We start from the raw sequence: 22,553 nt of genomic DNA, 5'->3' as shown, positions 1-22,553 counted from the left end.
AGAAAAATGGGATTTTTTGATAAAATGGAGTTTTTGCATTAAGCCGCTAATGGTAAGGCTGTGCACGACAGTGGTTTGGAGTGAGGGGAATGCAAGCTACATGGCATCTAGATCGGAGCTGTACTTGAAGTAGCCGATTTGTAACAGTTCGTTGTTTCACTGCAGTACCAACTGCAACTTGAATTTCTGATGCAGACACAGTACAGTGCGCCACAGACATACGCCGTACACGGTGGTCTTCCCTCTGAGTAGTGCCGTTTGGCAACCTAGAACCCGGTTTTCTTAAAACAGTACGTTCCCATGACCACTGCTGCCAACAGCATTCGCCTTCCAATGACGTGAGCCGGTTTCGAATCTCAGCGACGGCTCGTCGATACGAATTCCGCATTCGGCTTGCACCCATCACAGTGCTAACGTAAAATATCCTCAGTGGTAGACGGTTCGTGGGTTTGAGTTCACTTACAGTGAGGCTAACCGTAGGAAGTTTTCGTGGTTTTCCTCTCCATGTAACACAAATTCGGGTTAGTGCAATCACGAAGGCAAATTTCGCCTAATACTTGATCCTGGAGTCTTCTGGATTCGGTTCAAAATTACAAGGCTACGGAGTTGAACATTAGTAGTCATAAACCCAAAAAATTGGGTCGACTGTTTATCGACGGTTGTAAAATAAAATAAAATCAAGCACAGTGGATACATTTCTCCCCAATCTTTCGACAATATCGTGGAAAGAAATTTCCCCTTCTCGCAGCCCTATTACACGACCATGTTCAAACTCAGTGAGCTGTTGATAATGGCTTCTACGTCTTCTTTATTCTTGTCTAACAGAAACTCACTATGTCAAAATTGAACGAAAAATAACGCTTACGAACTGTAGAACCCGTATTTATAGCAACCCTGATTCGCATATTGAACCAAACTTATGTACCAAGCACGAAATTTGAATAGTCATTATCTTTTAGTTGTATAAACAAACCTACCAAATTAGTTTATCTAGCCCAATTCCTTCTTGGTGTTGGAATTTTTTTTGTGTCAGTGTATAAGCTTAATGTGTTATCTTTTGTGAACAATATTTTTGGAAATTATTAATAATGCATTATCATGCTATACGATTCTCTATAAAAAGAGATATTTTCAAAATATAATAATTATAATAAGAAAATAAACAAAAGTAATAACATAAAAGTAATTACAATGTTTTATTTTTCACTTAAGAAATAAAAAAGTTTTCCGTGTATATAAATAAAGTAAGATTTTAGAAACAGTCGTGCTCGTTTAAAATGGACTCGACACATAACACAAATTAAAAAAATACTTAAGTCAATACAAGGCTTATTTCAAATGCATACAATTAGCTACCTTAAAGAGGTTCTAAAGCTTCGAATTATAATTTTTTCATTAAAAATTTCGTTTTATCTCAATTCGATAAAAAGTTTCTCAAAAGTTGAATAAATTCGAAAATAAATAAATAAAATACATATTTTAATTTATGATGAAACCATTAAAATTTTTTATTTTGTCGTTTAAAATTGCATAGTTTAATGTCATGTAAAAATTCTTATACCTTTCAGTTCAAACTTTTCTGACAATTTATAAATCAAATGATAAAAAGTAATCAACAATTATTAGAAATTATTTTTCACATTGAATTAATTTTGGATAAATAAATTGTAAAATTATTTGTGAAAATTTTTTGATTCGCTTAAACAATTTCCAATATATTGCGAAATACACGAAAAGTTAAACTGCATGAAGCGGCCTAACTTCTGACCATTTTCGTAGCTAAAGTATTGGGACCATTTTTTTCATATTGCGGGGCTACAGGTGTAGGTTCAGGGTGCCTAGGCCGGAGACAGATCAGTAGCTGGCCCTATATCTGAATTTGTTGAAAAAAGTGTTTATTTATTTAGAAGAAGTACGTTTTTGCTTTTGATTCTGTAACTTAATTTATAGTTGCTAATTCGTGGTTAACCATATGAGAGGATGGTAAACTAAGCCATATTAAATTCAAACTTGTCTGACAATTTGTAAATTAAATAATAAAAAATTATAAACAGTTGTTAAAAATTATTTTTTTTACATCGAATTACTTTTATATAAAGGAAATTTTAAAATTGTTTGTGGAAATTTTTCGATCCTCTAAAACAATTACCAATATACTGCGAAATACAGAAAAAGTAAAACTACATGAAGGGGCCTAACTTCCGACAATTGTCCTGGTTAAAGTATTGGGACCATTTTTCTCATATTGCGGCTACCCCTCCCTAAACCGAAATTCATTGAAAAATGGGTCGGTAGGGCGCTGGGCCCATGTCTGAGAGTTCGTGGGTTCGAACCCCACCGTCCGACTACTCCTCGTGTAGTAAATGGTGACTGATGCATGTTAAGTCTGTCGAGTCACAAAGTCTACCATGTTCACATTACAAATCAATACCTCTGGGGTATTGGATTGGAGATCGATCGTTCTCTGATTCAGGTCAAAATTACGATCTGTGCATGAATGAATGAATGTGTGAATGGATCTGCCCTATAAACGGGTGTGACGTATTTGTGTTGCAGAAGTCGAATTCTTGGCCGAAGATGGCGCCACTGGAAAACAAGAACAATCGCACCCCTCTGCCTAAACAGGCATATTTCAACAACAACAACATTGAAAAATGGGTTTATTTTTTTAGAAAAATAATGTTTTTGTGTCTGATTCTGTAATTTAATTAATAGTTACAAATTCGTGGTTAACTATATTATGGTTAATGAGGATGGCAAACTAAGCCATATTAAATTCGAACCTTTACTTACTTGGAGTTTATTCCATTGAACATGCCGGTGTTGATAAAGAAGGGACAAATCGTAGTTAGTTTTATATTTTTCCTTCCCATTGCATGCAGTTCAACTTCTAAACTATCCATTAATCCAACAGCAGCAAATTTGGAAGCGCAATAATCTGCTAAACGAGGAACTCCTCCAAGTCCGGCAAGACTGGCAATTGATACGATATGGCCATGGTCATTCTGAAGCATGTCAGGTAGAAATGACTTTATCATCTGAAAATATTAAATTATTGTTCAATAATATCGAGACATCTGAATGAAAATTGGAGAATTATTTCTTTCAAAATACCACAGATAAACATAAACTATAATGACTATCTTTAATAAATATATTTAGAATAAAAACAAGTTAAGCAAATAAGAAATTAATATTTAAGATCAGATATATAATCAAAATATAACGAATTATTACTTAGAAAGATGAGATTGAATACATCAAAAGCAAATTATTGTTGAAAGCAAATTGTTAGAGTATTTGAAATTATATAATTTCGTCAAGAAATAAAACTGATATCGTGTTTTCAGTCTCGCTGCCTCAGCTGTGATTCATTATATTTTGATGGTATTTTTGCTTTTACTATTAATTTCTTGTGTAAATTTTTTTTATACTTCAGACTAGAGACATGTGAAGGTATTTGAATATCACCAATATTACATAAGAGGGAAAGAAAAGTAGAGTTACTGCAGGAGGAAATAAAGCCAATTTAATTTTAAAAATCACTGAATTTTTGTTTTTGTCTTCTTCTACCAAAAATAATGAGGAGACCAAAATACTTTTCATTTTGAATACCAACTGTTTTGTAAATATGTAAACTCAGTACCGACTTAAAATATTGAATTTAGCCTAATAAACAATCATTTCGAAAGTATATTCTTTCGATGTATATTCGTCTATTTCGAAAGTATATTCTTCAGAGCCGTTTTTATGTTTACAGGGGCCCTGGGCCTGTCATTATTTGGGGGCCCTTTATGACTAAATTTAGAGAAAAAAAATTAATTTTGCATTTTTTAAATTTTTTTTTATTTTTAGTGTAAAAAACATATAGATTAATTATAAAAGCTTATATTATTACTTAATTATAAAAGCTTACATTATTTTTATCAGAAATTTAAGATAACAATACTTTTCGCTCTTTTTGAGAGGCGAAGTCTTCCATCATATCATCAATTTCCTGTAAGACATCATATTCAATGCTCATAATTGACAAATGACTCAATCTTTCTTGAGTCATACTATTTCTTAACTCATTTTTTATTACTTTTAGTCTGGAGAATGAGCGTTCGCTACTACAATTAGTTATCATGAGTGACAAAAAATTTGAAATGAAATGTCAATGTTTGGAAATTTATCTTCGTGATTATTGTTTTTCACTAATTTATACAAGTCATTTATGCCTAATTGTCCTAACTTATTCTCCTGGGCCAAATAATACTTGAAATGCTTGAATTTATTTAATTTTTAATTTTTTTTTTTTTAAATTTTGAATATATGTATATGTTATTTGCAATTTTAAATGATTTTTTGCGAACTTTTTTCTCAATTTTTTTTTCTGTACGTTACATTTTGCTTTGCTGCTCAAAATCCATGAGACTTAGAAGCATGAAATTATGAAGGTGTGTATAAAATATGCAAGGTGTTAGAAAGAATACAAGAAAATACAATTTGATTAATAGTTTTATTTTTTTTATAATTTCCGTTAAAAAACCGACTCAATTTTGAGTTTACGACTTTCAGTGTTTAACTACGTAGCCTCGGTTACTTAAAACTAATCCAGAAGACAAGGGAACTCCTGGATCAGTACTCAGGGGTATTGAATTGTTATGAGAACTTGGTGGAATTTGTGACCCAGACAGATTCAACATGCACCAGTTACCATTTTATAGATGGGTATTATTCGGCCGGCTGAATTCGAACTCCAATTCTCACGAACACGAGTCCATAGCCCTACCAACCAAACTACCGCGGCCAAATTATTAGTTTATTTAATAACCGTCATTGAACAGCTGCATTGTTATTTCATTGTAATTACATTTATTTCAATTTTCGCTAAATTTTTATTTTACTTTATTTTATAACCGCCGTTGAGATAGAAGACTGATTATTTAGGGATCCGCAGACAATTGACAAACAACAATTGGGAACCGCTGTCTTAGAGCATTTATGACCAGAGCATTTATTCCAAGCAATTCATGACCAGAAATCAGACAAAAGGGTGTTTCTATGACTATCTGATATTTTCTAAGTTAGAAAAAAAGAGCCCAAGGCAATATAAAGAAGCTAAAAACATTTTCCCACAGTGTGAAGTGAGGAGACTATTTGACAACTCTGTGGGTGGTAGCTACGAAAGTGGGGATATTTTCATCAGTGGAAATATCGTTTTATTGCTCTTTTGGTTTGAAAAGAGAAGAGTAACAATTATTTTATATTTGTAAACACTTCGATTAGAGTTTAAAAAGCTTTCGACAATGTAAAAAAGAAAAAAAAATGTATTATGGGCTTTAGAGGTACGAACAAAACTTTAAAAAAAGAGGGGCAAAAGTGGTATCTGGGGGCCCTCTTAAGTTATAAATAATAAATGAGTTAGAATAAAGCAACGAAACAATTAATACAATGAGATTTCAGACTTTTTGGGCCCCCATCAGAACTCGGGACCCTGGAACAGGGCCTACTGGGCCCATCCTTAAAAACGGCTCTGATATTCTTCTATGTCTATTTTATTTATCAATAAATTAGACATAGACTTTTGTCAAAAAGAAAGAAAAAAAAAGAAAGGTCTTAAAAGTGTGACTAAACTGAAAAAATCTGAACTTTAACCTTCACCTTTTATATCATACAATTTGCATATGTATATAAATATCTCTGCTTTAAATTCAAGGACACGACAAATCTAAAGATATTCAAATGATCCGTTTAGCGAGTCAAGGTAAAAACTTATTACGGTTGAGTTGAAAATTAAGGAGGATAATTTTTTTGACTTATTAAATTTTTGAAGCAACACTAATAAGCCGAATTTTATAGACAAATATTTTATCTTAAATTAATAAAAATGTGTACGTGCGTCGAAAAAAATAAATTTTTGAATTTGGGCACGGTGGAAAAGTTGCCTATTGTAAGAGGAATAAAAACTGTACAAAAATATTTAAGTCCGTTTACATCTTCCGTTTGTGCTTAAAATTAATTTAAGAAAAAGCGCATTTTAAATTATTTTTAATTGGTAATTATTTTTTGAACAAAATATGCTCTATTTTTTATGCTTGATGGTATCCAAAATGAATTAAAATTTGATCAATAATTTAATGTTTTACATTCGCACGAGGTTTTAGAAAATTGCTTTTCACTTCGTTCATTAGGAAGGGTGCTTTCAATATAAATGTAAACTATCTCGATTAAATGTAATATTAATCTCGAGTTCTTGACCTGCTTAACTTTCGGTTATAAAGTATACAGCTTCTTACTACATCTTATTCTGCGAGATGATATTTTCAAACAGATAATTTCGTTTTTAATAATAAAAAAAAATTATACAATTTCTGAGCCTAAGTCTGCTGTATTTCATAAGATATTAATGATATTAAGTAATTCTGGTGCGTTTGAAGTTTCTAGTTATTAAGAGATGTATTTTTAAAAAAGGTGACATGGTTGCTAGATTTAGAAAGAATTTTGACAGTTCTGATTTGGCCTCTTTTTACTTGTTTATTGCTGTTAGTTCTCGGTGCAACTAGTGTATCATCATACGTTAGTGTTAGCATATTGCTCGATCAGCGAGTTTAAGTAAATTTTACAAATTATCATTTAATTTTAAATTTCGAAGTTGATTTATTGTTAACAAGGTAAGAAGTGTTTTTCAAATGACAACTTTTACGTTTTGAAATGACAAGTTTTCAAATGACGGTGACAAAATCAGATGACAAATGCACGTATACAAGAGAGTCTCAAAACACTATGATCACGTTTTGAGCCAAATGGCTTCAAAACAAGTCGAAAACAGTAAACCGGAAGTATAGGCAGTCAAGAGCTTGCAGCGCTTTCTAGTGTAGAAAATACCATCCATATTAGATCCGAACAATTCACCACGTGAAGATGGTTGCACTTCGAATTCCACCTACACTTTTCCTATTCAGTTTTTCGGTGGGGTAGTATATTTACAAAAATTTTCAATGGAGTAGGATTCTTTGGTTTACTGCATCGGTTCCTTTTTTTCTATCTACCACACATTAAAAGTCTATTTTTACTTTAAAAGTCTGGACTTGCTTAGACGTATCCTTCTCCACGTCCACAGACTTCGTCTCTGTCACAAGTTTGACACAGCTTAGAATGTGACATTTCTCTAATGTGCTCAACGTCAGAATAAATGTGTGATCACTCGAGACGTGCAGCATTGGATAAGGATATACCACATAAGAATTCCATTCAATGATTTCAAATTAATCCGAAGTTTGAAAGTTAGTGTTAAATTTTTAACAGTCTTTTTCTTGCTTTAAAGATGCTTCTTATGCATAACTTCAGTTAACAGCAGTTAGTGTTCTGGAAGGGGCAAATGAGAAGGATCGTGGTTTTGCAAGTCTTTTCGATAATGCCTCAAGATGATTGCATTTAAAATGCAGCATCAGTTATCCTAATTAACACGAATATTTTGAGCAAAGGCCAAATTTAGTACAATCAAAGATAAATTTTTAAACTTTAGATTATTTTAAAATTATTAATTTAAATTCTTACGTGGTGTATTTCTCCCCGACGTTGCAAAGCTTAAGTGAAGATGGTATTAAATCGCACATTATGGTATCATGCGTGACATAAGTATATATCAACATGACATAAGTATATACGAGCAAAACTAAGGTCTAAATCAGTTAAATCTCATTTCTCCAAAAAATCTAACTTTAAATGTGTAACAGATATAAAAAAAGAACATTAACAATGCAGCCAACGAATCTAACTCCAATAAAAATCTTTGTAAATCGTTGCAAATATAATGTAAAAACCACATCAAAAAATTGGATTGATTGGGTAGGGCGTAGGTGGAACTCGATGTGCAACCATCATCACGTGGTGAATTAGAGGTCAGCTCTGATGTAACATAATAAGCAAAGTGAAAACGGCGAACTTTTGCACACACATTTGTACACATGTTAAAAATTTTAACACAAATAAAATGTTCCAGAAAAAAAATCTGTTGTAGCGCTACCAGCAAATTTAAGAGTTAGATTTTCATTTTTAACAGTTTTTCTGAATTAACAGTTTTTTTAGTTCCAAGTCCTTTGATTGAAGATCACAATAAAGTTATTCACCAAGAAGTATTATTCCTCATAATAACCCAAATTTAATGAACTCTTCAATCAAGATGAGAAAAATTTATAAGCATTTTAAAAATGTGTATGTTAAAATGTAAAACACGGAATATAAAAAACAGTTTTATAAGAAAATTTTTTATCTGAAGTTAGACTTCAGTATTGTTTACTTAATTTGAAAATAAAAAAATAAAAGAATGACACAGTCGTCGTTATTCTGAAGTTTAAGACTTCATTATTATTATTCCTTTAATGAAAAAATGACACTTTGGTTGCTATTCTGAAGTTCAAAACTTTTCAGGAGCATTTTTACTGAATAAGGGGCTGTACTCCTCAAAAGGAGGAAAACAGTCCCAAATCTCAGTGCTGTCCTAGTTTCAAATAAATATAAGCTCTGTTTTGTAAAAATTTTATCTATTTGTGGCTTTGACCATAAAACGAGAAAAAATCTACCATCGCCCCATATCTTTTTGTTAGAAATGGGTAAATGCTGAATTTGAAGAAAATTTGAAGCATCGGATCTTCCGGAAAAAAGGGGACAACATGTTCGTTTGAACCATGTTAGGTCTTATTCGGTATATTTTTTTTATTAGATTAATTTCACATTTAACTATGAAAAATCATTAAAGCATTAAATTTAATACAAATCAAAATAAATTTTATTATTAAGCCACAATATTATTTAAAGTAGTATATTTGTTTATTATTCATGAGATAATTTCAGTTTATCAGGTGGGTGGTACCTTCGCAATTTTGATACATGAACTATTTATGTATTTTCTTTTTCAAGAACATTCTTTTTATTTATTTAATAATTAACATCATAATTATGTAAGATTCTTATTTACGTTAGTTAACGTTTTACCCAGAACTATTTTGTTACATTAGGGGATTCATTTTATTTATTATTAACCTTTCATATTGGTCACTTTAATAGAAAAATGCTTGAAAAGTTTTTGTAAAATTTCCTGAATTTGGGAATTTATTATTATCTTGGATTTACACTATTCTGTCAACATGACTCTGATAATGTAGCGCCCCTTACCATAGTCAGCCTCAGGAATATTAGAAATATTATTTTCAATTTTGCTATTTAAATCTTTATTTTTGAGCCCATGTTTTATTTTCTTTTTCTTTAAATTCGTTTTGTTTACATTCTTGCTATGCTGATGTTTTTTCTATGTCCAAAATGTTCTTTTCTTTAAAATTTTCATGAATATATTCATTATTTTTTTTTTGTTCCTTGATTTGTCATTCTTTTCCTTCTTTTATTTTTTCCTTTCTCTCTAATATTTATTTTTACTTTCTAACTTCTTCATTTTCATTCATACTTCTATTTTCTTCATTGGTATTTTTATTGCAATCATTAACCAGGATTTCAGGAAAAGTCGTGTGCAAGGACATGCTGCTTTTATAATCCGAAAAGGTGATCAGTCTTCTCAGATTTAGCATTACAACCCGTTTAACACAATCAATCTCTAATTGAAATCATTCAAACTTAATATGGTATAAGGTAAATCAGTTTTTAACATTTGACTGACCTGGCTATTTTTCGTATTTTTAATCTGAAGTGCAAGTTTGGTTAAGTTGCAAATTACCTTTTGTTTCTTTTATATTCACAAAGTTTTTTCTTTCCATTTGTACATAAATTTCTTGAAAAATTTTAGTTCGGATATTTTTTAAAAAACTTCTTGTGTCGAGATTTTAATTGGTAGTTTAATTAGTCACAATCGGGTGTAAGGCTATTCTACTATTTTTATTTCTATTTTGAACGTATTTTTAAGTGTATTCGGTAACTATTACTAGTCAATTCGTGTTTGGTCATTCTTTATGTTGGAAATAATGCTCAGAAATAGAGAAATGGTTTGCTAATGAAATTACTAAGCCAGACTGTGAACTAAACACCAACGTTGGGACTCAAGCATTAATATGTCGGGTTGTTCTTCCGGTTTATCTTAATTTAAATTCAAATTTTAAAAATAAGTATTTTATTCATTTTCCAAATTATTTGTATTAGTTTCAACATTTCCTGATACTTCCATATTTAATTTATAATTTCTGCTGCAATTTTATCCTAACCCTAAACTTTATAGTAAAAAAAAATTTACTAATCTATAAATCATAGAAACTGTATCGCATAACACAATAAAATTGAAAATTATTCCCCCAAACATTTTTCATGCCAATTAAAATAATCAATTTAATGAAAATAAAAATTTTTCAAAAAAAAAGAAGAGAAACTTCAATGATAGTAAATAACTTTTAGAAATGTAAAGGTAAACATATGTATTAAACAATGAAATTAAGATCTAAGAATAAAAGATAATTATTTCAATTGAAACATCAAGAATGAGAAAAAAAAGTTCAAAATTTATGATCAAAATTTTTTGCTATTTAAACCCTAATTACTTTTATAATCGTGAAATACTTCGAAATTGTTATTAAAACTAAAGTACTGATCAAAATAAGTAAAATAATTAATCATCAATATAAATACCATTAAAAAAATCAATGCTTATTTTTAGTTAAATATGAACATTGGTTAAAATTGCTTCAAATATTTAAAAACTATAAATCCACTTTAATAACAATTTCAACGAATAAAACTCTTGTGAAATATTTAGAATAAAAATCAGGAAAATCTGATTAAATCTTTCTAAATATAAAATAAAGTACACATTTGAAACGAGAAAAAAAAATGACAGTACAAATGGTAAATAAAATGAAAATATCATTTTCCTGAAAAGAAATTTTGTTTTGATGATTAATTTATCACATATTTTAATTGTGAAAATATTTTCTAATAATTATTTAAAACTCAAAGCCATAAAATACCATAAAGGATACAACTCTCTTAAACAAAAATGTAGGGGGAAAGATTTATAAATATGGCATAGTCACTAATGTTCTGTTGAATCTGAAGTAATTATATCTAAGCCGTGATGAATCATATTTCTCCTTGAATGAGGCGATGTGAGAACAAATCATTAACGAAACAATTCAGAACACCGCGGTGTTTGGCATCTCTAAGCTTTCCGAAAGTCACTTATAAGGGAAGGGATGGGATGTCAAATCCAGAACTATTTAATGTCCATCGGCAAACCAGCGCAATTTTTCTTTTTTTAGTAGTATTTATAGCCTTTAGAACGCATAGACATACCATGCTGCGTGCACAAATGATAAGTCAACGATATACACCGAAGAGCAATTACATTATGACCACCCTGCTAATAACATGTAGGACCACCTTTAGCTCTAAAAACTGCTAACACTCGCCGTGGCATTGATTCCACAAGGTGCTGATAGGTAGTCTGAGGTATCTGGTGCCAAGCGCTCGCCAACTAGTCCTGCAATTCCCTCACATTGCGAGGAGGTAGCGTGGCAGCACGAATATGGTTTTCCAAGTAGGAACACAAATGCTCTATTGGATTAAGGTCAGGTGAATTTGGGGGCCAAGACATGACTTGAAAGTCACTGGAATGTTCCTCGACGATTCGACCCTTATGAAATGGTGCATTATCCTGTTGGTAAACACCATCCCCCGCAGGATAAACTGTTGCCATGAACGGGTGAACCTGGTCTGCAACTATGTTCAAATAGTTTACAGACGTCAGGGATTGTTCTATGAGGATTATGGCTCCTAATGTGCCCCATGAAAACATTGTTCCTGGGCGAGAAACCATGAAAGCCTGGGCGAGCCCATTCTTATAGATGGAGGGAGGTCATAATGTAATAGCTCTTCGGTGTGTATATATATATATATATATATATCTATATATATATATATGTATGTATGTATGTATGTATGTATGTATGTATGTATGTATGTATGTATGTATGTATATATATATATATATATATATATATATATATATATATATATATATATATACATATATATATATATATATATATATATATATATATATATATATATATATATATATATATACTGACTGGAGGCTGTTGCACGCTACAGTTTTTTCTCTCGTTCTAATTCAGATACAAACCTCATTTTTTTCTCGTTTTCAAGAGAACTAATAGCATTGTTTTCTTAAATAATAAAATAGAGTCCTAATTTGTAAATTTTCTGTCTCGAATCTCTTTAAGGCAAAAAAAGAGGACAAAATTTAAATAAAACGCTTCTTATAATCAGTTGTTAAAGATACTTCACCAGAGGTTTACAAAAAAGTAAAGTTTCTAATAGACCAATTTTTAGGAGCTACTACATATTATGGAATGGCAACAAGCTTGAGATTTTGTCTTAAATTATACTTAAATATTGGATGCCGTGGTGACTGGGACTTGTGGATCCCTGCAATAAATGTGATGCAACTAAAGTTTGATGAGCAAATTAGCGTATAATTAACATCTTAAAGACAAACCGAGTAGAGACAAGGAAAGAATTTTTTTACATTCTTCATATTAATATTCATCAGCGCATTTCAAATCTGTCCTCTGAATAGAGGAATCTATTCAAATATTTTGAAGGTTGCAGAATTACTCACACAACGGAAAGTGAAGAAACTATAAGATCAGAATAAATTTAAAACGTTACTTTCGCTTTCAAAACGAATAGGTTTTTATGTCTTTAAAATAAAATAAAAAAACTTTGAAAGTGATACTGTCAATGCTCATTCAAGGATATTTACCGTAGAATAAAAATTCAATTTTCAAGGTCGACTTCAAGTGACGTTGGAACGAAGTTAAATTAACTTGAAGCGAAAATATTAAGTTTCCTTATTTTTGTTTTTAAACGCAACATTTGTTACCCGAAGCATTATATTGAAACCATATTTGTAATAATATTTTTTTAAAATTTTACAGTAATTGTTAATAATTACTCACAATTAAAAGAAATCAGAGTGGTTTAGAAGTGCAATTATCGATAACAATTTTAATGTTCATAAACCTTTTATTTATACATCTTGATATGAACAAAAAATTATAAAAATAAATTTTTAATACAGATAGTTTAAGGGACGCAGACGATAAAAAACTAAATATCTCGAATAATTTTTAGTAACTTTTTAACAAGCATTAAATTTCAATATTTGTGGAACAAATTGCTTTTCTAACACCACATAGTAAATTCATTTCTCTATAAGTATCAGGTAATTCAGTAAAAAAATCTGATTTTCTTCATCTGGTCACGATAAAAATAATCAGGGACGATATTAGTTAATGCGGTTAGTTTGCAATACTAACAACAATGACAACATCATTACGTTGCTCCAAAAATATGGAGTTTTATCTTACATGAATCCTTTAACAACAGCTTACTGTTTGGCTATTTTATTTTTTTAAAGATTTAATAATAATAAAAATATTTATAAACGGTTTATAGTCCCGTACTCCCGAAAACATTAAAAATAACACTTATAAACTAAACTGAACTAAAATAAGTTAATATAAAACAAAATAATACACACTAGCATTATATTATATTAATAATATTAATAAACAATAATTTTAATAATAATATTAATAATAATATTAATAATATTAATAATAATATTAATAATATTAATAATATTAATAATAATATTAATTACATTAATAATAATATTAATAATAATATAATTAATAATAATAATAAACAAAGCAAATATCAATTTCATTCAAGAAGAACGTTGATTATATTTTATTCATCCTTTAGCTTTGAAAGAAGAGTATGAAATGCGCATATTTATTTTTTTAAAACAAATATGCACATTCATATTCAACTATATATTTTTTTTAAATATCTGATCATTTTTCCTGCAAGACAAGATTTCTAGATACTATTTTAGATTTTACGAAAGAAACGCGTATTCAGTGTTTCAAACCAGATTTTTAAATGGTTGTTAAATAGTATAATTGCAATTAAGTACAAACACAAAATGTTTTTCAAATTTTTTTTTACAATCAGAAATACCGATTGGAACCAATAATAATATGTATTACCTATTCAGTTCCAATATTGACGTGATAACGAGAGAACAGTCTTAATTATTTCAAGGAAAATGAAACAGTTGAGTTGAAAATGTGTACTAGATTGTGATGCTTTAAATAAAGATGTCAAATAATGTAACTTGACATTTACTTTATTTTTTCGCCATAAAAACTATCGTGAAATCGTAAACCGAAGCGAATAGAGAAGACATTTCGTAGCTTACGTGCAGAAAAAAGTTTAATTTATGTCTTACGCTTCATGAACTATGTAATAACTACAAGGAAGGTAACCGTTGTTATCAAGTCAATCATGTTAAAATTATGTATATAAATAGTTTTAAAGATAAGATAAGGATAACTTTTGCATATTGCACAAAGGATTGGTCAAAATATATTTGATTTTAAGCCTGTATAATATGTTTTATTGAAACACTATATCAAAATTCTTTGAACTTTGTGTTATGGCTAGCTCTAATAAGTCAGTTTTTATCTTATATGCAAATGGCAATTTTTTTATTTTGATCAAAATAATGTACGGTAATTAGAAAAAAACACAATTTTTAGATTAAAAAAACGTTAAAATCATTCCATGTAAATAACAAAGTCACATAACACAATGCCTTAATATAAAACGCAGTCGGAAGGATAGTATTTCCATTGGAAGAATGTATTATTTTAAGAAGCATTTGAAAAAGTATTATTTTAATAAATACTGGGGTATTTTTTTAATCTGCTCAAGAAAAAATATTATTTACTATAATAATGATGATTCAAATGATTTTCAAATATGTATACTTGTTATAGTTTAAACTTTTAAATGGTATATCGGAAATCTTGCGAACTTTAGGAACTTGCTGTTAATATTTTGAATTTATATGAGAAAAATAAAGTTTTTTTTATGCACGTTTTTATCTCTATCAAAATAAATATACTGTAATTATAAAACCAAAAATCATAAATTTTAGGTTTAAAAAACGTTAAAATCATTCTGCGTAAATAGCTATGATTCAGAACACCTTAGATATCACATATTGTTACAGTGGCGTCATAAAAAGGTAAGAAAAAAAAAGGGTCACAGCAGTCGCAATCACAGGTGTGATTGCTTTAAAGTGTCCAATTTGGGGTCATAATGTGACTTTGATGTTACTTGATCTTGTGATATCACATAAAAGTTACACCGACTATTTATTGTGACTTTTATCAGTTGGTAGTCACAGCTATATTTTATTCGGACTAAAGTCCCTGAGAAACTTTATTGCCACTTAGTTGCAACTTTGATCCCTTAAAAGTCACATGAAAGTTCATTTATCGACTTGTCTTTCTCAAATCACTGGGGTATTTTTTGAATTTTGTCTCTCTCAAGTATAAACCAGTCTTTTGAAGGACTTGTAAGCTGTTTTTTTTTTTGCGACTAATTTCTTAAAGTTACATTTGGGAATCACTGTAGTGTCACAAGTGGTCACAACAATTACAATCGCATGTGCGATCTTTTTAGCGGCACTTTTTCATCAATATGGGTTGAATCGATTGAAAATGATTATACGTGCTTTATAAAAGTTTTGCGCTGCATTCATTAAATGCTACTTGTTTGATATTGATTTTTGATGATGTTTATTTAGTTGGTGAAAAAGGGCGAACAACAAATGCACTTTGGTCGTTTAAATGTCACCAAAAATTGAATATTTTAAAATAGTTGACGAATGTTGTACTCGAAGAAGTTCTAATCTTGTTATGATTTAGTTATTCGAAAAATATTCTATGACCATGTTTTGTACTTTCGGAAGCAGAATTGATTTCATACAGAGATAAGCAAATCCTACATATTTTCTTAAATTCGAAAATAAATTAGTAATTGGGATTTAAGGTTAATTTGAATAAGTTTGTGCTTTAAGCTTGATGATTAAAGAATATTGATATGTTTCGAATTACTTTTGTTGTTCACTTTCGATTTTTTTAAGTTTGTTTTCTTTATTTGAAGATTCTTTCGTTTTCAAATACTTAGTGGGTGTTTAATTTCGATTGCTAAGTCATTGTTATTTCATTGTAATCTCATTTATTTCAATTTTCTCTAAATTTTTATTTTATTTTATTTTATAACCGCCGTTGAATTGCCTACCCAATTTTGGGTTTACGACTACTAGTGTTCAAATCCGTGGCCTTGCAATTTTGAACCCAATCCACAAGACAAGAGAACTCTTGGATCAAGCATTGGGGGAAGAACTTTTTGATGGAACCAACCAGCATTTGCGTTACATCTAGAGAGAAACTGCGAGAGCATCCCACTGTTGGCTCGACCAGGGGACCCTATCCCATGATCCGTCTACCACTGAGGATATTTTTACGTCTGCACTGTAGTCGGTGCGAAATTCGGGTGCGGATTTTGTATCGAACCCGGTTCACCTCAATAAAAAGCGAACGCTCTGTCACCTGAGCCATCACGGCTCTCTAAATTTTTATAATAATCCACAAAAATCAATAAGATTTTTTGGTAACAATATATATGAAAAATATAAGAAACAGTGCTATTTAAAATTAATATTAATATAATAAATATTAAAATATAAATAAATCAATAAAGGTTGCGAATTTTAGCGGCAAATATCTGAAACTTATCACCCAAACTATGGTTTTATAGCTTAACTTCCCCAGAATACAATTTAACAAGAAGCTGTAGCAAATTTGCTCCGTATTATGGTTCATTGTTCAAAAACAGGAACAATCCTAAGTTTCGACGTTGTACTGGTTTTACTGAGAGTTTAGTATTACTTACTTGATTTCTCAAGTAATCAATAAGAAAAAACACTTAATTTATTTCGGATTTTTTATAAACTTTCCCAATCTTAGGGGATTTTCTAAAATACGAATGCAGTCAAGTTCGTGTTTAACGAGAACTTAGCTATCATGTACAAAAAGGTAGCTACGGTGTTTAGAATAAGGCAACATTTTATATTTTTTTTTTCATTTACTAAGAATTTTGTTGATATTTTAATTTTGCACTTTTCTCCGTCAATTGCTCACAGTACAACACTAAAGAGACTCTTGAACAATAAGGCACGGATTTTATTCAATCATCTGCACAACATTTCTTGGTAATCATTTCAAAGACAATACACACAATTTCTTTTTTATCAGTTTCCATGTTTTAGTTCCGTGAATTAACTGGTCAAATAATTCATAATAAGACACATTATTCTGGTTCATTGCTAATCAACATACAATTTTTGAATGATTTGAACCCTTCAAAGCGAATAAAATTCTTAAAATTCAAAGAGAATAAAATTCTTAGTGAAGAATTCTTAGTTAAACCCAGGTTATGCTTGTAATAACTGAGTTTCATGCAGAATTTTTAATATCAAACTAACCAGCTTTTAAATTCTGCCATTTCTGGGATTTTGTTAATCAAAGGCTTTGCAATAAACTAGTTTGATTGTGTAACAATAATTAATAGATTGTTTTCGCTGAAACTTGTGAAACTGGGCGAAATTATGCAAAGTTGAGACAGCATGTATAGTGAATCGGGAGAAAGGACATTATCCTAAACAACTTTAATGATCGGATCTTGATGAACTAAGATTCAAAATGAATTATTCAAAGGGTTGACCTCAAATATGCTAACTAATTAGTGTAAACTATTAATGAAGTTGCGAAATCAGGCGGAAAAAGGGGAGATTTTGTGCACTTTGGAAAACATACTCTATCATAATATTCTTTTATCCAGATAATTACATATAAAATATGATTTTTGAAAATAGTTCATAATTTTTTATTTTGTTATTTAATAGCAAAACTTAAATCGCAAATTTAAATGGTGAAATACAAAGTTCGCTCAAAATAAAATGATTCCAAATAGCCAAATAATTTTCCTGTTATAAAATAAAATAAAAAATCCGCATTTTTAAATTTTTTTTTCTCAATAATACTCAAAATACGAATTAGGACTACACAAAAAGTGAAATTAACCAAAGGACTAAGAGGACCAAAACTTCCTACTGACTGAACTATTGGGAGTATATTTTCCAAATTGCAGCATATTTTAAAAGTCAATTCTCCAAATTTCTTTAAAAAAAATGTTTATTCAGAGAAAGTATTTTGTAACTGATTAAGTGACTTAATAAATAGTTTAACATTAATCAATTGTAATATTGGAGGTCAACTATATAGAATGGCACCTAGTTAGTGAAAATCTGATTATAGGAACAAAAATTATTCAGGGTGATATCTTTTTATTTATGTACTAATGTAGGGAAGTGTATAGGGGAGAGTGGGGTCAATTGTAACAGGGTACGATTGTAACAGAGCAAAAATTTCGAGTGTCGGGTTCTAGATTTGGTTCCTAGGTGGCGCACAAGGTGTATTTAATAAATCTACATGTACACCCCTGCTGGTAACCATTTTTATGTACTTTTGAAAGAGTTACATCACAAAAGATATTTTCACGATACGTAAGTACTTTTTTTGGTATTAAAATATTATATTGTAGCAAAGTAATTTTGTTTAAACAAATAAAAATTATTAACCGAATAAATAAGTGGACACCTTAATTAACGTTTCAAAAAAAAGATTAGTTTTGTTAATTAACTAGCATTGTTTTAAACAAATGAAGCTGAAATGGCGTCTTGGGGACGATTGTAACAATAAGTAAAGGGACGAATGTAACAGCTGAAAATAAATAATCTTATGTTTACAAACCATTACTTAACTCTTTAAGAACCACCAATAGTTTCCTATATCATTTATATTATGTTGTATGTGCATTATTTTATTTGTCACCTTTCACAGCATAAATTAAAATTTTTAACCCCTTAAAGTTAAAAGTTTAACCCTTTAGATCTCTGCTCATTATTATTTTTACTCCTAAAATATCACTACTATTTTGATCAATAAAAAAATATATCACAACTATGATAATATGTATAATTAACTATGTTTTAGTTGAATTTATGAACTTTTACAATTGACCCCGTAAGTGGGGACAATTGTAACAAGTGCGCGACTGTCAAAAATTGTTAATAACTAATATAATAACATTTAAAATAAGGTTTTTTTTTCTAGTAGTGGATAGTCTACTTTACTCATCTGTCAATTAATACTAATAATATATTGGATTTTTTGTTAGTTAAAAATAATTAAGTAAAAATGTTACAATTGACCCCACTCTCCCCTATATAAATAAGAAGATATCACCCTGACTAAGGTTCAGGATGGAAGAGAATAAGATATCACCCTGACAAAGGTTCTGGATGCATGTGTGGATGAGACACTTTCCAAAATTTTTGGAGCAATTTAAAATTAATTACAAAAATATCGTTTTTAAAGTTTGAAAAAAATCGTTAAAAAATGTGCAAGATATGAGTATTTAAAGTAAGTTCTTTTATATTGCGCATGCGCGAAAAGAATTTAAACAAATTTATTTCTTCACAGTTTTGTAGTCAATAATATTTGGCAACTAATGATACAAATCCGTATTGAATATCCTAAAAACTTAAAAAATTTCAAGTAATTTTCTAGGTAGTCTTTGTACTTTTTTTTTAAAAAAAGAAAGCTTTAATAGATAGAGGTTTTCCACAAATTTTATTTTGTGTTATAAAACAAGATTTATTAAAACGAACAGGACCGACTCCTTATTAAAGTATGTTTCATTTCAATAGTTTCTTTCCTTATACAACATCTTGCTGACCGGTTATTATAGGGCAGTGTAATTTGCATTGCCACAAAATGAAACTTATAAGAAACCTCGAATCATTTTGAATTTTATTTTAAAAAATACAAAAACTGCTTAGAAAATTGCTTAAATTTTTTTTTAAATCTTTACGATATTCAAATCAGATTTCTTTCATTAGTTGCCAAATGCAACAAATACAATTCACTACAAAGTTTTGAAGAAAAAAAATTAAACTTTTTTTTTCGTGTATGAGCAGTATAAAAGAACTACTTTAAATGCTCACATCTTACACAGTTTTATGAAAAATCGCATGAACTAATCATCTCTAAAATTAAAACACAATCCACTTAATGTTTCCTGAGAAATTTAGTAAAAAAATGTCAAAAACTTAGATTGTCTCTTCGATTAATGTAGGGTAGTGTATATTTATTGGTTCACTGTAATATGTACTTTTAATGACAGCGCAAAAAGGTTCATTATAAGACTTCCTAAATTCTTATTTGCAACGTAATTTGAATGAACATAAATCGAAACGTTACTTTCTTTCAACCAATTGAGGAAAAAAGATTCCTTTAATAGAGTACTGTCTATGCTCTTAAATGTTTCGATTGTTACTCAGACATTATGCGATTCTATAAGGAAAAAATAAAACAAGAAAGAGTAACTGTGTATTATGTGAATTAATTTTCCTTTCTAAAGTGTTGTAACTTACATCATTGGATAGTAACCTCGATTCAATTGTTTGAATAAAGCTTTAGAGATAATTTCATGCAATTTCGGGTGCCAATTTATTTCGCATGAAGGCACAGATTGGGTAGATGTCATAAAATTCGTATTATATTCAAATTTAAAAATTTTTAAACGTCAGAAGGTCAATCATCCATCCTGATACTTCTTTTACTATAGGAAACTAACAACCTCAAATTTAATATAATACATATAATTATTTGTATGATTATATTACTTATAGTCTAACATTTTGCATCCGTAAAATCTATTTCAATTACCAAATTTTTAAAATAAAATTTTACAAGCAGGAAAATTGAATAGTTTTAAAGTTATTACATAAATCTTTAAAATTTATTTTTATAGGTTGTTTCGTATCCTGGTAATTTAAGATACAATCAATTTATATTAAGTTTTGAGGCTGTGCAATGCTCAGAATAAAAGACATTACATCCTAAATAACATTTCGTCTAACTATCAAAGTTATCAGAACTAAATGAGATCTTAATGGATGTGAGTTTCACCTTAGTAAACATAATTAATTGACCAGGGCTCAAAAGTTACATTGTCCAGCATACACGGTACTTGTAAAAATTCTGTTTGGACATACATGTAAATATTCAAACAAAAATGCAGAAAAATACTGATTTTCGGCAAATTACCGAATTTTACCGATAAATACTGAATTTTGCCCTGTCAAATTTTGACGAAAATCGCCAAACGTTATCGAAGGAGAAAAGTGGAAATCGATTATATTTGATAAGACCTAAATATCATTGATTTAATTATTTAAAAAAGAATTTCTTAAGCAAAATTAGCTTGTTCTTTTTTATATTCCTTGGCATGCTTACTTTTTTTAAGAAATGGCTTACTCTTCTTATCACTGAGCATAAGAAGATAATTAGTGTAGAAGCTTAAAAATCGTGTTTCTGAAAATGTGTTGAAGGGCATGCTCTTGCTGAATTAGTAATTTTGATATTCTTTAATTAGTAATTAGTAATTTTGATATTCTGTAATTAGTAATTTTGATATTCTGTAATTAGTAATTAGTAATTTTGATATTCTATAATTAGTAATCAGTAATTTTGATATTCTGTAATTAGCAATTAGTAATTTTGATATTCTTTAATTAGTAATTAGTAATTTTGATATTCTGTCATTAGTAATTAGTAATTTTGATATTATTTAATCAGTAATTAGTAATTTTGATATTCTGTATTAATAAATACCTAATAAATTCGATTTAAATTCAAACAAATTTATGTAGAACTCGAAAAAAAATGAATCACCCTCAGTAACTTTTGATATAAGGATCGGATCTTAACGACTTAATCTTAATGACTAAATCTTAATGACTAATAACGATCTCAACCTTAATAGTTCGAGGGAGTGACCTCAAATATATTAATTAATTAGTGCAGACGTTACTTTAAGTTCAAAATCAGATACAAAAACGCACTTTCTGTAAATAAACATACCTTTTTTTCGGACAGATCTGGATTTCTGACTTTCAAAATATAGGGGTACCCGCAAATTTGGGAAATATTGTCTTAATAGTTTAATTATTAGATCGGTTCAAATTTTGGACCTCTGAGTTTTAATTATACTTTTTGCGTATTTTGCTATATCTCGAGAATTTTTTAAGCGAAGCGAAGGTTTTTTTTAGGTTTTTTTTAATATAATTATAGAATTCGTTCGTCAACCCAAAGATAATACAATATCCTACATTATATCCTAAAAATATCCTACATTGTTTGCTACCATAGTTACGTCTGTAAGCCTCGTGTTGTACTTTTTCAGTGGTATACTAAGAATCATTTTGTTCTTGAATATAAAAAAAAAAAAACCAAAGATAATTTTCCTTTCAAATATTTTTTGATAATTATTTTTTATTATTTTATTTAATAACAGTCGAAAAAATTTTGAGTTGCAAGGCTTACAAATGTGTACTTCATTTTGAAAAATGTAATTATATTTGTCAAAATACAAAATTTGGATATTGTGGGTCCTTCTTGACTAGTTAAGTGAAATTTAAAGATTGTCTGCAAAAAAATAGAACTCATTTCGACACAGTTGGGGTATCACTCAACTCTCCCCTACATATATTCTGAGAAGGG

General features: G+C 29.4%; 1 protein-coding gene across 1 annotated transcript in view; it reads right to left on the bottom strand.

The window, feature by feature from the left end:
- The window catches only part of LOC107455476 (short-chain dehydrogenase/reductase family 16C member 6), a 33,335-nt gene that overhangs the window by 5,664 nt on the left and 5,118 nt on the right, over positions 1–22,553 (bottom strand). The window contains exon 3 of the mRNA XM_016073057.4: positions 2,794–3,038. Within this exon, the coding sequence (XP_015928543.1) occupies positions 2,794–3,038 (245 nt within the window). The remainder of the gene's footprint in view (positions 1–2,793; positions 3,039–22,553) is intronic.

This window comes from Parasteatoda tepidariorum, chromosome 11 (assembly GCF_982258835.1).
Source record: "Parasteatoda tepidariorum strain Cologne lab strain chromosome 11, Ptep-v5.0, whole genome shotgun sequence".
NCBI lineage: Eukaryota > Metazoa > Arthropoda > Arachnida > Araneae > Theridiidae > Parasteatoda > Parasteatoda tepidariorum.
Note: the sequence above shows the minus strand (reverse complement) of the source record. Positions and strands in the feature narration are given on the sequence as shown.